The sequence below is a fragment of the Hibiscus syriacus genome, unplaced genomic scaffold (genome assembly GCF_006381635.1).
Source record: "Hibiscus syriacus cultivar Baekdansim isolate YM2019G1 unplaced genomic scaffold, ASM638163v2 tig00111402_pilon, whole genome shotgun sequence".
Classification (NCBI taxonomy): domain Eukaryota; kingdom Viridiplantae; phylum Streptophyta; class Magnoliopsida; order Malvales; family Malvaceae; genus Hibiscus; species Hibiscus syriacus.
In genome coordinates this window covers 5,195,251-5,211,931 of record NW_024063082.1, presented here as the reverse complement: position 1 = coordinate 5,211,931, position 16,681 = coordinate 5,195,251, and the positions used below count along the sequence as shown (strand labels likewise).

The following is a 16,681-nucleotide window of genomic DNA, read 5'->3' as shown; positions in this document are numbered from 1 at the left end:
GAAACGTTACTACAATAATGAACATAATAATAATAATAACGCCACTATACCATAGTTTGATTAGTATAAGTTGGTGGTGGTGGGATTCAAATAATTTGACTACGCCACTGGACTTCAATCTCAGCAGCTATATTTAATATTATTTTTTATATAATACTTTAAATCCAATTTTAATCTTAATTAAAATCGATGGAAAATAATAATTCTAAAAGGAAGGGGATGAGAAAATTTTAAGAGAAGAAAAGTGTTTTTAATGAATATAGAAAAAATAACTTAAAAGAATATAAAAAATAAATAATTTAATCAACTGATTAAATGGACTTACCCATATAATTATATTATATAAATAAAGGTAGGACCCTTTTGTATTTTGACCACCAGAGCCAGCAATCATGACTCAACTACCAAAATATCAATCATATTTTTTGAGAAATTTACATGAAAACGATATTAAAATGTATAGATTATTAAATTTATAAATGGAAATATAATTTATTCAAAATAATCCAACTGAAACTCGGTGAGTTCATTAGTTTGGTGTGGGTAGTCAAAGTTGTTCGAGTGAGTGACAAGTATAAACTTTGTTTTGATAAACTACATATTATTTCACGCTCACCTATTTATTATATTGTCTAATTAAATAATTAGATTACGGCAGTCACTTTTGAAAATTTATTTACACAAATAATAGTTTGGAAATTTATGTAATAATCTTTCAAACAAGTGACCCAAGCACATTTGATTCTATCCACTGTCCTGTACTTACGAGTACCTTATAAATTAACAAATTCAAGGGCATGTCCCAATGAGCTTCACCTTTCTTCAATCATCTGATCCGATCTTCTTTTCTGGCCATGGAGCTTCAGCTTCCTTCTTTTCAAATCCTCTTCACCATCCTCCTCGTCTCCATCTTCATATTCAGAAGTTTAAAGAAATCAAAACCCAAGAATTCAATCCCAGGGCCAAGGAGATTGCCGGTGATCGGGAATTTGCACCAAATCGCCAGCCCTTCACCCCACAAGACCCTCAGAGACTTGGCCCTCAAACATGGACCACTCATGCATCTCCAGCTCGGTGAAATCTCCACGGTCGTTGTTTCTTCACCGGAAGTAGCGAGAGAAGTAATGAAAACCCACGACATCAACTTCTCATACAGGCCGGCCCTTGACGTCCCCAAAATCTACACGTACGATTTCACCAACATCGCCTTCGCCCCCTACGGCCCCTACTGGAGACACCTCCGTAAAGTCTGCACCACCGAGCTGTTGAGCGCCTCCAGGGTCCAATCGTTCCGATCGATAAGGGAAGAAGAGGTTCTGAATCTCGTGAAGACGATACACGAAGGTGGCGGGAAGCTGGTGAATATCAGCTCCAAGATCTTCTCCTTGACATATGGGGTGGTTGCCAGAGCAGCGTTCGGGGGGAAATGTAAGGATCAAGAGACTTACATCGACAGTATTACGGAACTCACTAAGTTGCTTGCTGGGTTTTGTGTGTCTGATTTCTTTCCCTCCATTAAAGTTCTTAAACATTTAAATGGCGTGGAGAAGAAAGTCCTGAAGATGCATAAGGAGAACGATAAGATTATCGAGAACATCATTAGGGAACACAGGGAGAGAAGGGCTAGAGTCAAAAATGGCGATGAACAAGCTGAACAAGAAGATCTTGTCGATGTGCTTTTGAGAATTCAAGAGGAGAATGAGTTCCCCTTGGGAGACAAGAACATAAAATCAGTCATCGTGGTTAGTAACCTTTTCACCGGCAACATGAAACACCCATATCTGATCTTTGTCTCGTATACTAAAAATCGAACCTTTTAATTATGTTTTTTTCAGGACGTTTTTGGTGCGGGAAGTGAAACATCATCAACAACCGTAGAGTGGGCACTCTCCGAAATGATTAAACACCCAAGGGTTATGAAAGAAGCTCAAGCTGAAGTAAGGCGAGTCTTCGGATCAAAAGGAAACGTAGACGAATCAGGCCTTCATGAACTCAAATACTTGAAAGCCGTCATTAGAGAAACCTTCCGAATCCGGCCGTCGGTGCCATTGTTACTCCCCAGAGAATGCAACCAAGCTTGTGAAATCAACGGCTACGAAGTACCCGCCAAAACCAGAGTCCTCGTCAATGCATGGGCACTAGGAAGAGACCCTAATTACTGGAACGACCCAGACACGTTTTACCCCGAAAGATTCCTCAACGGTTCAGTCGATTACATGGGAACCAATTATGAGTTCGTCCCGTTTGGTGCGGGAAGAAGAATGTGTCCAGGGATCACGTTCGCGACACCCAATCTGGAGCTGCCACTGGCGCAGTTGTTATTCCATTTTGACTGGAAGCTGCCCAATGGAATGAAAGGGGAGGATCTGGATATGGATGAAGTTTTTGGCATGACTGTCAAGAGGAAAAATGACCTTGTTCTTATTCCTACTCCGTATCATGCTTCTAAAATTGTTCATTAGAATCGGGATGGAGGAAATGTGTTTGGGTTTCTTTCCCACTGAACGTCGTAGACGCCGCAGTGGAAAACTGTAAGTTAATGATCCTATTGTAGCCGCCAAAACATGATGAGTTGTTCCTGTCATGTATTTGGTAAAACAAAATAAGCTAGTGCCGCCTCTGTCTTTTTCTTGATTTTATTGCTCACGTCTTGCATCAATTAAATAATAAATTACACTAAATACCAATTAAGTTTACTGTTTGTATCGATTTTATTATTGAATTTTAAAAAAATTTCAGTTATAACATTGAACTTTGATTTTGACTATAATTATAATATTTATATTATATGATAGTTTGATGCTTGCATGACATTTACGTGTGTTGATGTAAAAGTTAATTTTTTTAATTCACATCATCTTATTCTTTGTAAAGTTGAAATTTTCATCTAACCGTCATTGAAAAATACCGCTCTTTGATATTTTTTACGATCACTCTAGATATCAATGAATTTGTCTTATTGTGTAATACCATCTTTTCAGTTTTTTTTCAAAGTCTTTTTAAAATTCACCAGTTTTTTTATGAAATTTAAAGGCTTTATCATATTTAAGGGTTTTGGAGTATTTTTTTTATAGAAAATATGGACGGTGAAAACATCAATCCTTCAGTTTGAAACATTCTTTCAAGAAAATGAAAAACATATTTGAAATTATCTTCATTGGATGACTGTTCGAGGAGATCGAAGTATTAGAACATCAAACATTTGTATAATTTTTTGTCGATTTTGAGTGAGGTTTATGGAAAATCATTCCACGAGAAAAAAGAGAAGTAAAATGTAAATATTTTGATATCAATTTTATCGTGAATAATGACTGATAATGGACAACGATTTACTAGTAGCAATAGCTAGATTAGTTGTAAGGATTAAAATGATACATGAACTAAAGATCAATGCTTAAAAAGAAAAACATTTAAGAGTTTAATTACAAAATCGATACAGAGTTAAAATTCAAAGGGAAAAAAGAGAATCACGTCGTAATGCTATTAACGGTCTAACGGCGATATTATAATTGAAGTCAAAACTAAAATTTGATATTAAATTTGAGATTTTTTAAAATTCAATGATAAAATTGATGCAAACCCTAAAATTTAATGATATTTAATGTAGTTACCTTAATTAAAATAAGATGAAGTGTTGAGCAGGTGATTTTTAATATTATAAATCGAGTTTGTAATTATCAAATATTTATTAGTTTGGTGATATAATCTTTCATATAAAATTAATAAATTTAAATGTTTAAGTCTAATAAATATAATATACAAAATATTTTTATTTGTTTTTGTCCTTTTTAAAAGTTTGTACTGAATAAATAGATTTTACAACCCATCTGATCTGTTTCTTAATCACTGAATTTAGATAAATATATTTGGGTGTTTAAATCATCCTCAAAAAATATATGAAATAATTAAACCAAAAATTCAAAGTTTATTAGTCAAAATTGATACACATGAATAATGTTTTAGGTAAGATTTATGGTCACCGAAATTTTAGAGCATTTAGGTCTTCAAATTTATATTAGAGTCATTAAATTCTAAAAATGTCTTACTTCCATCACATGCCATTTTTAATAGGTTAACTCTCTAATAAAATTGAGACATATGTCACACTTTATTGATCAATAAAAAGCAGGTCAAATATTATGTTTGGAGGTTCCAACCTAGAACTTCAAAATATCTAACCACTATACTAAATTAAAAACATGATACACAATTAAAAATAATAATATTTTAATTAAACTTTGATTAAAATTAATTATATTAATTTTATGAAAATATGTTGATTATAATATAAATTATAAAAATATATTTATAACATTAATTCGAATTTATTAGTTTTATGAAAATTTATTTATAATTTATGTTACAAAATTAAAAATAAAAAGGTAAAAAAATGATAATATAAATCATAAATATATTTTATAAATAGGCAAAGTACACAATTGATCCCTGAATATAGGATATTGATTTATTGAACCCTCGACTATTAAAAGTTACAAAATATTTCTTTGTTTATAGGGTGTTGTTTTGTTCAGTCTTTCAACTATTAAAAGTTACAAAATAGTCACCAAACTATTCATATGTTTTAAACTCGTCATTTTTTATTAAAAAATTAATGGTCGTCTAAGTTGGACTTTAGCATGATGATTAAGACATGATAAAATTATATTTTAATGATATCTACTCACACCGTTGTTATTTTCAAATACTGACTCGACAAGATGCAATTAATAAGTTATTAACGAGTTTGAAACATATGAATAATCGGGTGATGGTTTTATTAATTTTAATATTAATAATTAGAGGATTCAACAAAACAATATATAATTAGGAACCATTTCATACTTTTGATAGTTAAAGGGGACCATTTGTATATTTTACCCTTTATATAAAAGTACATACAACATAAATTATAAAATGAATACAGATTGCATGCCCAGTATGCTGATATCTCTCGTCGATGATCCTTTCAGTGCTAGTCTTGCGTGGAATGGCATGCACATTTCCAAGAGGGTTGAAAACTCAGTCTTAATCTTTGGAACTAGGATTGGAATGGGGGCATTCAACTAGGAACACCCTTCTAAAAATAGGCGTATGCCGCTTTGAGTGGAGAGCACGCGGTATTCTCTAGTAAAAGGCGAAAGAATAGTCGGCTCCGTGGTTAAGCCCATAAAATTAGCTCTTTTGTTTATGGAAGTCGGTTGGGGTGTTCTTCTATGTTTTGTAGCCATATGGGATTGTTTTATTCTCCAATTTCTACTCTTTACACCTTTGGCCTCCAAGTGGAACAAATATAGTTTTGGTTTCGATGAGTTGCTGAAGTACCAAAAGATTAACGTCATTTTTTTTTGTAGTGCTGTGGCAGCAGAAACACAGTTTCGATGAGTTCAGTGTTGTTGCCTACGCATTACTTATTCTGTAAACGGCATTGATATCAACACCAAGAAGTAAATTGAACTGATAAACATGTGAACTTGCATAATGTTCAAGTAAGCACTGAATGTCCTCTATGCAGAGGAATGAGGATCAAGTAGTACTTATTTAGACTATGGGGTCAATACATAAGCTTTTAAAATTTTCCTGCAGGAGGAGATCCGGAATAAAACCGTCTATATTATAATGCGAGCGGGCGGAATCTTTGATGTTGATGCTAATACATTTATTGATGAACTTTCTGAAGATCTACATATCAAATTTCCAGAAGTAAGCTACTTATATCACTTATTATTATCTATATAAATGCTTGAGCATAAGCTTTCATTCTACCTGCAAGTTTTTGCTTGTATTGTTTCTAAATGTTCCTCAAAAGGAGTTCAGTTGCATACATACAAAATGAAAGCAGTTAGAACTTATGGCATCTGGATTATGAATTATTAGGAACTCTTGAAACATTACACAACAATTGACATTATGAACTTGATTCACTATGACATTTTTCTTACGAATCAGTGTCTTTCTGCCTAAAGGGCATAAGCACAAAGATCCATCTCCCTTTTGTTTAACCTGGATCACTCAAATTTAGACATTCTTTGAGATATACTGGGACTGATTATCGTATTCAATCACGGTGAAAAGTAAACAAGAATACGCATTCAAGAAAATTGCATTAAACATATGTTACATAGTTCAGAATGAAACTATTAGGAAGGAAACACTGGAAAGCACTCGTTGTGGCATCTCCTCTTCATGTAGGATGTGGCATTTTCGAATGACTGTCTCTACAAATGCAAGCGTTCTTTGCATTTTTTTCTTCTCAAATACGAACTCTATTCATCTGAAATGTTTATCAGGCCAAAACTTGATCAACTGTATTACGAATACTTTAATGTGGGAAACTTGTTTTGGTGCAGATAGTTGCAGGAAATGCCCAGAAAGTTATTTCTGTACGATTTTGAAAGGATAAACTATGAGGGAGCTCTATTAGATACCATGGCAATTACTCTGACAATTCCGAAAGTCATGAAGAGGAAGTGAAGCAATGATGAAGACTCAAATAATGGCAACCATGGTGAAGATGCATTTCTAAAGAGGCAAGAGGATGACCTGTCAGATCATTATATAACTGCTGATCATTACAGAATAAAGAAGAGTCCTAATGGACTATAGTGTTATACTTGGATGATATATATATTACACTATTTGTTTCTCTCATTTCCCCCCGGAAGACTGCCCTTTCCCCCTTACCAATTTCTTACAGCTCCATAAGAAGAGGTAAAGACTCGAACCGGAGAATGAAAGAAAAATACGAGAATAAACTACAATTGTTCACAGATGAAGTGTCAACATCTGAATCATTAAAGGTAAATGTATGCAAGACCGTGTCTTTCTGCTGTAAGTTCGAAAATATCGGAGTTTCAATAACCTGGCGTCGATTATGCATGCTCCGCATGCCAGATTCACCGTATGCAGATCCTTGGAGATGCGGAGTAGGCTTAAGCATCAATTCGGAATGGAAAAAAGATTGCGATGTTTCATTTGGTGTGCCTGATTTGATCCTCTCTGCTTCGGATAGCAACAGTAAAACCTCTCTTTCTTGCCTCAATTCCCTCGCTCGCTGCAGCCGTCTAAACCTCTCTTGCAAGAGAGCAATGGAAGAATGAACAGCCGGCTCACTCTGCCTTCCCATCAAGAAAAAATAAACCCGGAGCCTATCGATGGTACAGAGGAGAATGCTCATAAGGTGATCTGAGGTTACTATATTGTTATATATAGGACATTTATAAGCTTTGAAATCGTTAATCTGTTCAATGCAAGCTGCTTTAGTTGATTCTCAATGATGTACAAGGAAAGAAAGCAACGGTAGAATCAGCCGCTTAGATACAGAGTCCAAGCAGGCAGAGTTATGTGGCAATGTGTTGAGGTAAAAATAGATGATAGGATGGTTGATGCTCTGTCGGCTTGTTGCCAAGAGCTATTAGCCTTTCAGGAAAGATGGTGCCCCTCTTTTTGTGGGGGATATTTCTTGTACTATTTTCACCAATCTTCATCTTTTGTTTGATCAAACCATGTTTAAAGTTTGAATTTCAATCTGTAAATGGTGATAAGAGTTGAAAAAGAGTATATTTTGAACATAGGAGTTCTTGATTCATTGAGAAAAGAAAACTCTTTTTCTTTCTTTTTCTTGATATTGTGTGTTTTGTCATGAAGTTGTTGAATAGAAATGTAATGGAAAGAGAAAGGTATAGTTAGTGGATTCTTTCAATGGGGCTATTATTGTTGGAGCACTCTTGTCTTTTAACTTAATTGTTGGAGGAATAGGCACGAATGGTATTCACTTTTCGATTTTAATCGAATTAATCAATTGGATCGAAATTTAGTCCAATTAAATAGATGTCAGATCGATTTTAAGTAATTCGATTCGGTAAGTGACCTCGTCTCCCCTTGATATCTCAGGGAATTTTGGCCAACTATCTTTGCCTTTTAGCCATAGGCAAAATCATGGAAAATCAACTTTGGGTGCTGCATTTCTTTTTGAGCTTTTATCTTCTCTTAAGCCTCAAAATATCAATGGTGATTGAAAGCATAGGTGGCAACATTATGGCAATTGAGGCCGAGTATTGATAGTCTCAAAGAGGAGAATTAACAGCAAAAGCTACCAATTAATTTCCAAAAATCTGGAGGAACATATATAACTCGTTGCTTTTGGATTTAGTCTCTGTTTTCATGTTCCCATTGAAAGTCGGGTTATCCAATAGATCCAACTCGTACAAAACAGATTTTGGATGTAAGAAACGAAATGAAATCTCACAAATTTAGTAAGAAAAAGAAATGATTCATACCATTTACCCATTCAATAGCAGTGGAATCCAAAAGGATGGACATTTTTTATATGATGTGCAGAAAGGTTTGACTGTGACTGTAGAGTTGTATGATTTCATGAAATGAAAGCAAAAAATGGAAGATCCCTGCAAGCATCAACTGCATAACTGCAACTTGTATTAAAATGCTTAATAGGAATTAATAGTAATAATACAATAACATATTGTTCCGTACCATATTATAAATACGAAATTTTTACAGGGCTACTACCATTATCTTAATGATCGAAGCACTTGTAATGGGGCGTATGTCTTTATGATTTATATTAGTTGTGTTTGATAAATAACAATACTTCATACACTGTCAGGTCATCAAAATTGCATCAACCAGGACATGTTTTACAACAATTTCCTGTAACAAAAATAAGACGTACCAGTTCCATTTTTGTACAAACTCCCAAGTTTATACAGAACTCGGCAGAAAGTAGTTTGTACGCTAGTTAACAGGATCAGCAGACAGTAAACTATATATAGAGAAACAATACACACATTTTTCAGAATAAGATTTCTAACCTTTCTTTTACCAGCCAAAAAGATGGTGGGGGGGGGGGGAAGGAATGTCCATGTTTTTATCTCTTGTACCTTCATTGTTGACAGATTTACGGACCTGTTAGTATTCTTCCCATGGTCTGTGCATATGCATACGAATGATTTAGGGGCATAATTTCAACACGGTGACCTTCGCTTTGTGCTTTTCTAGATCCATAATGATTCATGCCACCACTAGGAACACCATGGTATGTTGTCAGTGGAGTTGGTTGAACTGGCTTGAAACTAGAATCACCAGTCTGAGGGTGGTTTTGGACGAGTTCAGAATGCAATTGCTGATGCTCGGTCGAACTATTTTCATGAGCAGGACTAATCCAAACACCAAGATCAAGGCTAATGGCATCATTTTCTTCTGATCTAATCCTTGATGTTGCCTTTACAGGTCCAGCTGTATCATGAGTATTGGTCCTTCCAGTAGGTACATCATGATTGTGTTTTCCCTCGTATGTGGTTATAACAGCTTTCGGATCATGAGATGCCCTCTTGATGTGTTTTCTAACAGGGCAACCAGCAGCTGTGCACTTATAATAACTCCTACATAGAAAGTACGCAGAAAATAAAAATAAGATCAAATAATGTAATAAACCATGATAAAAGAATAAGGTCATAAACTGAATAGAAGATCTTAAAGCATGTGCCTTTAGGTCTGGAAAATTATAATCTAAATAAGCAAAACAACCAAATACAAATATCACCAAGCAGAACTGAATAGAAAATCTGAGAAACATATGTTGTCTTTCTCTAATATATGACAATGCGCAAAAGCCAGCATGCTTCCAATGAAGTTTCATGCCAACTAATATACTGTTCTAAAAACCACATGTTGAAACATACGAGTATATGACTATTATCATTTAATCAAATTTTCATGATGTGTACCTAGGATTAGGATTTCCTCTCACTACTTTTTGCCCATATTTGCGCCATCGATACCCATCATCCAGGATATCAACTTCACTCACAGTTTGTACAACAACACGTGGTTCCCGGATTGGCTTCACCACAGGAGTGATATCAATCCCCCCATCCATCTTCCTGCTCGTATTCAATAATATCACTAAGCAAGCATACAAAACCAGGGTAAAAAGCTAAAGCCTCCAGTGACAGTAACAATACCTTCGCTTTGAGAAAGGATTATCATCATCAACATCACCCACATTATCATCATTAGCAGTGACTGGAGATAGATCTGCTGTACTATTTGGTTCAATACTATGAGCCATCTGGCCATACATACTGGATGACTTGTCTAAAACAGGGAAAAAGAAAAGATTAACTCATAAGTTAAAACACGGCCAAAACACACAAAAACTATATGAGAGAGTACTCCTTACCATCTCTACCAGTCAAAGATGGCACCTTATCCGATCTTCTTCTTGTATAGACATAGTATTTCCAGAAGAATACCGGCGACTAGGTTGAGGTTTAGGATGATCATGTGTACCTTTTTTTTTATAAGAATATTAGGCCTCATTAAAAAACCCCTTCATGATTTAAGAAACTTGAAAAATAGTTCCTTAATCAGTGGAATGAGGAAAAGAGTACCCTAGGATTTCATTAACAACAATATCAACATAGGAATACAACACCTAACTCCCTTAAGGAGATAAAAAAACCAAAAGGAAACATCCTTTTAAAAATAACATGAGGATTAACCAATACCAGCCTTAGCTAGGGCATCTGCCTCTAGGTTGGCAGTCCTATTAACCCATCTAATAACGTCTTCACAATCTCTGAGTTTTTGAATAATATCTTTAACAGTATGAACATAAACATCAGGACATAGAACAACGTCCTTAACCCAGTCAACAGCCACCCTACTATCACTCTCGATAATCAAACGTTCCTTATATCTCTGTCGAATAGATTCAAAGAAAACCAGGCCCTTTAGGATAACTTTCAATTCCATCAATGTAGGAGGCCTAGGACAAGCAGACTCTTTGAAAGATGCTAGGATCGAACCAGATACGTCTTTAAGAACACCACCTAAACCACTCCTCCTCCAATCACTAGTAGTAGCAGCATCCACATTAAGTTTAATAAAGCCATTGGGAGGAGGGGACCACGAAAACTTTGATAAAATCCGATTAGAATATGGTAAGCAATAATCCCCTAAGGAAGGATCAGAAATAAGACAATCCTTAGAGATAGAAACCTGAGAATTTTTTGCTAAAAACCATGAAGCAAGCCTGAACCTTGCTAAAAAGAAAAATTCAGCTTGATCTAGCTTCCCTCTTTCAAACACAATAGAATTCCTAGTTTTCCATATTGTTCATAGAACCACTCCAGGAATAAATGACCATATGAGAGTTAGACCTCAATTCTGCCCAGGCTAGAAGAAAACTTTTAGCATCCACTTGAAAAACAGACTGAATATTCCAGTAGCACATGAACTTGTTCCATATTCACCAAACAACCGAACAAGAAAAGAATAAATGGGAGGGGGGCTCTTCCATTAACTTACATAAAGGACATAACAGATCAACTATTTCCTTTACTCCTCGTTTAACCAAAGCTGTCTTCACTGACAGTTTCTGCAAAATCACTTGTCATAGAAAAGTCTCCACTCTTGGAGGCAGCAGGCCCCTCCAAACAATAGTCTTCCAAAAATGATCTTTTACCGAATCTGAACTCCTCAAATAACATAAATTAGAACAAGATTTAACTGAGAAAACCCCATCTCCTGAGCCCTTCCAAATCAACCCATCAGCAGAATCATCAGAAATAGAGAAGACCGAAATGACAGCCATAAAATTTGTCCATTGCTCATATTCCCAGTCATTCAAATGTGTACCTTTGTATACTATCTCCGTAATCTGCCCATCATAAGATTGCTCAAATAGCTTTTTCACTTCGCAATTAGGATGCGTGCATTTGTAATAACTGCGTGGAAATTCACTTCCTTTGACATGTTTCTGTCCATACTTTCTCCAGTTGTATCCATCATCAGATATCATGGATGAGCCTGTTACTCTATGATCGGTCTGCCCTGACTGTGTCACACAATTTGGGTTCCCAATCTGGTTTAATTCATCTAAATCAACTTCAGCAGGAACACTAGCCAAAGAAGTAGCTGTATGAACTGGTACAGAGAGATTCAACTCATTCGAAGAGCCAGCCATCTCGGTTTTAACTGGAGCTGATGGATTATACACTACAATCTGGTATTGACCTTGGATCGGCAGAGATTGTTCGCTTCTAAGATGGTTTAAATCTGCAGGTGCCTTGAATAAGCAAAACCTTTAGACAAGGAGGATATTTATACCATACAAGCAGTGGGGCATTATGAACATAGATAAGGATGTCAATATCGAAAAATCTAGAGAGAGAGAGAAGAGATAGCAGGATGCTAAATCAAGATTCTATATGAACACATAACCATACACCCTGTGACTGTAGTGAAATAGAAATTGATTGTCCATTAATTTCAAGGGGAAATTACCAGATTCGATCAAGGAGGGGGTCTAAACTCAAAGCAGCTGGGATTTCTTTCATCAATAGCATTGGAACACACAGAAGCTGCTGAATATGCACTAGAAGCGACAGTGCCATGCACTGCCTGAGGCTTAATGAGAGAACCAGTAGTTGGTGAAGGCTCTGCCTGGAAACAAGAAGCAAAAAAAAAAAAAACTCTATGTAGTTTTACACGCCTACTTCACTTTCATTCGCTGATGAACAACAACATATAAACTGCGAGTGACTAGTATCATCAGCATGAACAAGCATATAAAGTACAAACTCAGCTAGCGATCTAATATCAAACAAACTAATTCTAGTACGATTGTTTAGTGCATAAAAGAACTTAAAATGTGGAGGGGGTTGATTCCAAAACAAACAAAATAAAGGTGAGTAAAAGAAAAATCTTTTCAATAAGTATTCATGTACTTCCAGCTAACTCTACACTAGATGGTGGAAAACAGATTTGTAATACCTCCTACCAATCCCCTAACTTGCAAATTCAACTCTGTGATGTCATATCTTCCATCAAGTAAACCTAGAGCTTAACTAATAAAATAAAATCCTCCATTAAGTCGCAGTAATAATGTCTCTTCATCTTGACCCACCTATTTCTGTTTTCCACCCATTCATTCCACTGCCTCCTAGCACCACACTTTAAACAGAAACCTATCCTTCGATCTAAATCAAACAATTGCCTTTAAACAAGCATCAATTCATCAATCTACTCCACCTCACAACCAGCATCTATTCCATATTCTTACATTACAAAAATGGGAAAATTCTCTCGCATGTCCTTACCTATAACACCAGTTCAAGCACCAAAAATATATAAGCCACAGTTGCCACACAACCAAAAGAGGAAAGTTAATTATGTGGAAAAAAACAGCAGTATCATTTAAAAGTAAATCAAAGCTCTCAAAAAAAGGGGTTCAATCAAGATTTTATACGTACAACACATTTAATATATAGATACATATAGAAAAGCCTTATTCCTTCTTCCTCAAAATACAAATCAATGGACACTAGGGTGCCATATCTCATAATTTATCTAATAATTGCATTATCAAACCATCGGAATCTTTTTTCTTTTCTTTAAGGTCTCCAACATCATGAACCACTTCAAATATAAAATCAAACGTGTTCAAGAACACATAAATGAAATAACAAATTTAGCAACCCAGATTGTTTCTTAAGCATCTCTTTTGCTGAAAATTAAATCCAATCACATCATACAAAAACCTAGCCGAAAAAGAAATCCCCACTAAAAGCTACCTAAAAAATAAAATCAAAACTTTGAAGCTCACATTGTTAAATTACTTGATCAATTAAAAAGAATCTTTTGTTTTCTTATTTAAAAAGAAAAAATAAAAGAAAATAACTTTACCAATGAATTTTTAGAAAGTAACCGTGTTTCCTCTATTTTCTCAGGAAACAAACATAACCCAAAACCGATCCAACCTAAAAACAAAAACATAAAAATGACCTCTAACCTTAACATCGGAAAGAAGAAAAGGAGACTCCAAGAAAGAAAAAGGACTAAGCCCAGGTGGAATCGTAATACAAGCCGTCCTTGAGATCGGTAGCTTAGCAGGAGCCACAAGCTTTTACCGATCTCCACCAGAAGCAACAGAAGCCGACAGATCGTGCTGAGTAGTAGAAGCAGCAGCAGCTGAAGAAGAAGAAGCTAACATTTGTTCCTCCGTCGCCAACTAATAAAAACAGGCCTGCAGCGGAAGAAAAAGAGTCAAAATGGAGTTTATTTTTATGCCTGTAAGAAAGAAAAATGAGGGAGGGGTACAAAAGTAAATTAACTTTTTTTTAGTTATCTTCAAATTAAATAAATTAAATTAAAATATTCTAAATTGTTTAAGTTTAGTGATAGACATGAAATTCGAACCCGACTGATTTTTATGCATGTAAGAAAGAAAAATGAGGGAGGGGTATAAAAGTAAATTAACCTTTTTTAGTTATCTTCAAATTAAATAAATTAAATTAAAATATCCTAAATTGTTTAAGTTCAGGGATGAGCATGGGATCAAACCTGACAGGTTTCGACTCAACTCGATCGAGTCTGGCTTTTTAAAAAATAAATTTGAGTTCGGGTCAGGTCGGGTCGGGTCAGTTTTTTTAAAGGTGGTGTTTGGGTCGAGTTAAATTCGAGTTTAGGGTGAAAAATACCTAACCCTACCCAACCCGAATAAAAATATAATTTTACCTTATATATTTATGAATAATTATAATAATATCCCTCTATATATTATTTTTTTTCAATTAAATTACTATTTTTATTGAATAAAAATCATATTTTTTATTAATTTGGTTTAGATTGGGTTCGTATTTTATTTCAAAAATTCGAGTCGAGTAAAGTGTATATATTATATAGGTTGGGTCAAATTTCAAGTGGAAGAGTCATTGTTTTCGGGTCGGGTCGGATGGGTCGAGTGGACCAAAAAATCCGACCCAACCCAACCTATGTCTATCATGTTAGGATAAAGTTTTGACCACAGGGTGACACAGTTTGATATTGATTTGTTATATATGATATATTTGTATTTTTTTATTTTAGGGGTAAATGTTTTTAGTTTAAAGTGATTTGTTTTAGAGTTTTTAATTAAAATAATATATTTCTTAATTTTATATAAAATTATTTATTATTTTTAAAACAACATCACTGCATAACATGTTATGTATTCATTAGATAATATTTTTTTCTTAACAGACACTAATAATTTCATTTTAAATAATTATATAATAAAACTTTAGAGATATAAAATTTTAAACATTTAATATAATAAAAAATATAATTTACACTTGTTTTTCAATTAATAGATCATGAAATTTACATTTACCTTAAAACACATCAAAAATATATATTTTTCGGTTCATATAAATCTAAACTAATTTATGAATTACATAAACTTTATTTTTAGACTAGATACGAACGGCGACGACTTCTTTTATCGTAACCCAAAGTTAAAATTTGAAAATACGTGCATATACAATTTTCTTTTAAATCATTTAATTAAAAATTATTTGATATATAAATTATATAATTTTTTCTCGATTAAATAGAAAATTATTATATTTTCAAAACAAATGACATGATTCAAACTCACACTAGATAAGATAATATGAGTGTTCTTGATCACTCAATCGATTAATCAATCAACAAATCTCATAAATCATGTCTAGAGAAAATCGCCTCAGTGACCAAAAAAAAGTTATAATATACGATTTTAACCAACTTTTTTTGGATTTGCCAAAATGACCAACAAAATCGCAACGCGAAATAAAAATCGCAACGCGATCCCCAGAATCGCAAATCAGTTTCCAGAATCGCAAATCAGTTTCCAAAATCGCAACGCGATTCTTGAAAATCGCGATGCGATAGTACAAATTCGCATTGCGATTTTCCATAATCGCAACGCGAATATGAAAATCGCAACGCGAACACATAAATCGCAACGCGTATCCGTAAATCGCAACGTGTATCCGTAAATCGCAACGCGTATGGGTAAATCGCAATGCGTATCCGTATATCGCAACGCGTATCCGTAAATCGCAACGATAATACATAAAATCGCAACGCGTATCCGTAAATCGCAACGCGATATTTAAAGCGCCATTATAATCGCTACGCGTATTTTATTTTCAAATTACAAAAAGAATATTAAGACAAAATCCCGTAATCGCAACTCATAACCTAAAACCTAAAATCACAACTCAGTCCCATCTCCATCTCTCACTCTCTACGGCGAAGAAATCCGTCCCCATCTCCGAAGATTTCCGTCCCCATCTCCGGCGAAATCCCTCACAACCATTCACGGTCAGAAATCCCTCACAATATTCAGAAATGGAAAATCAACCTCCGAGGGTTAGTTTTTTAATTATTTTTATTTTGAAATGTTTGCATTATTGTAGGTTTTTCATATTGAAACTGATGATAAGTTTACTGGTCATTTCAATAATAGATTAACCATTTCACTTAGATTTCATTTCGCGTTACGATTCTGTCGTTGCGATTTTCATTTCGCGTTGCTATTCTCTCGTTGCGATTTTCAAGTTAGTATTTGTCTTTGTCTTTGTTCTGTCTTTTGGTTGAAGTAATGCAATCCATTCAAGTTTCAATTTGCAGAAGAGTCGCAACGAGATAAATGAAAATCGCAACGAGAGAATGACTGTCGCAACGAGATAAATGAAAATCGCAACGAGAGAATGACTGTCGCAACGAGAGAATCGCAACGCGAAATGAAAATCGCAACGAGAGAATCGCAACGCGAAACCAAAATCGCATTGCGATTTTCATTTCGCGTTGCGATTCTCTCGTTGCGATTTTCATTTCGCGTTGCGATTCTCTC

General features: G+C 34.8%; 1 protein-coding gene, 1 non-coding gene and 1 pseudogene across 2 annotated transcripts; 1 reads left to right on the top strand and 2 right to left on the bottom strand.

The window, feature by feature from the left end:
• Positions 1-814: 814 nt before the first annotated feature.
• On the top strand, positions 815-2,634 carry LOC120161680 (cytochrome P450 71D10-like). Its single transcript, XM_039171892.1, has 2 exons — positions 815-1,742; positions 1,836-2,634. The coding sequence occupies exons 1-2, from the start codon at positions 855-857 to the stop codon at positions 2,460-2,462; spliced, it is 1,515 nt and encodes a 504-aa protein (XP_039027823.1). The 5' UTR covers positions 815-854; the 3' UTR covers positions 2,463-2,634.
• A 2,420-nt stretch (positions 2,635-5,054) lies between these two features.
• LOC120162578 lies at positions 5,055-5,172 on the bottom strand. The gene has a single exon (XR_005519561.1). It is a non-coding gene; the product is annotated as a U5 spliceosomal RNA (small nuclear RNA).
• A 3,717-nt stretch (positions 5,173-8,889) lies between these two features.
• LOC120162454 lies at positions 8,890-14,067 on the bottom strand (annotated as a pseudogene).
• Positions 14,068-16,681: the final 2,614 nt, after the last annotated feature.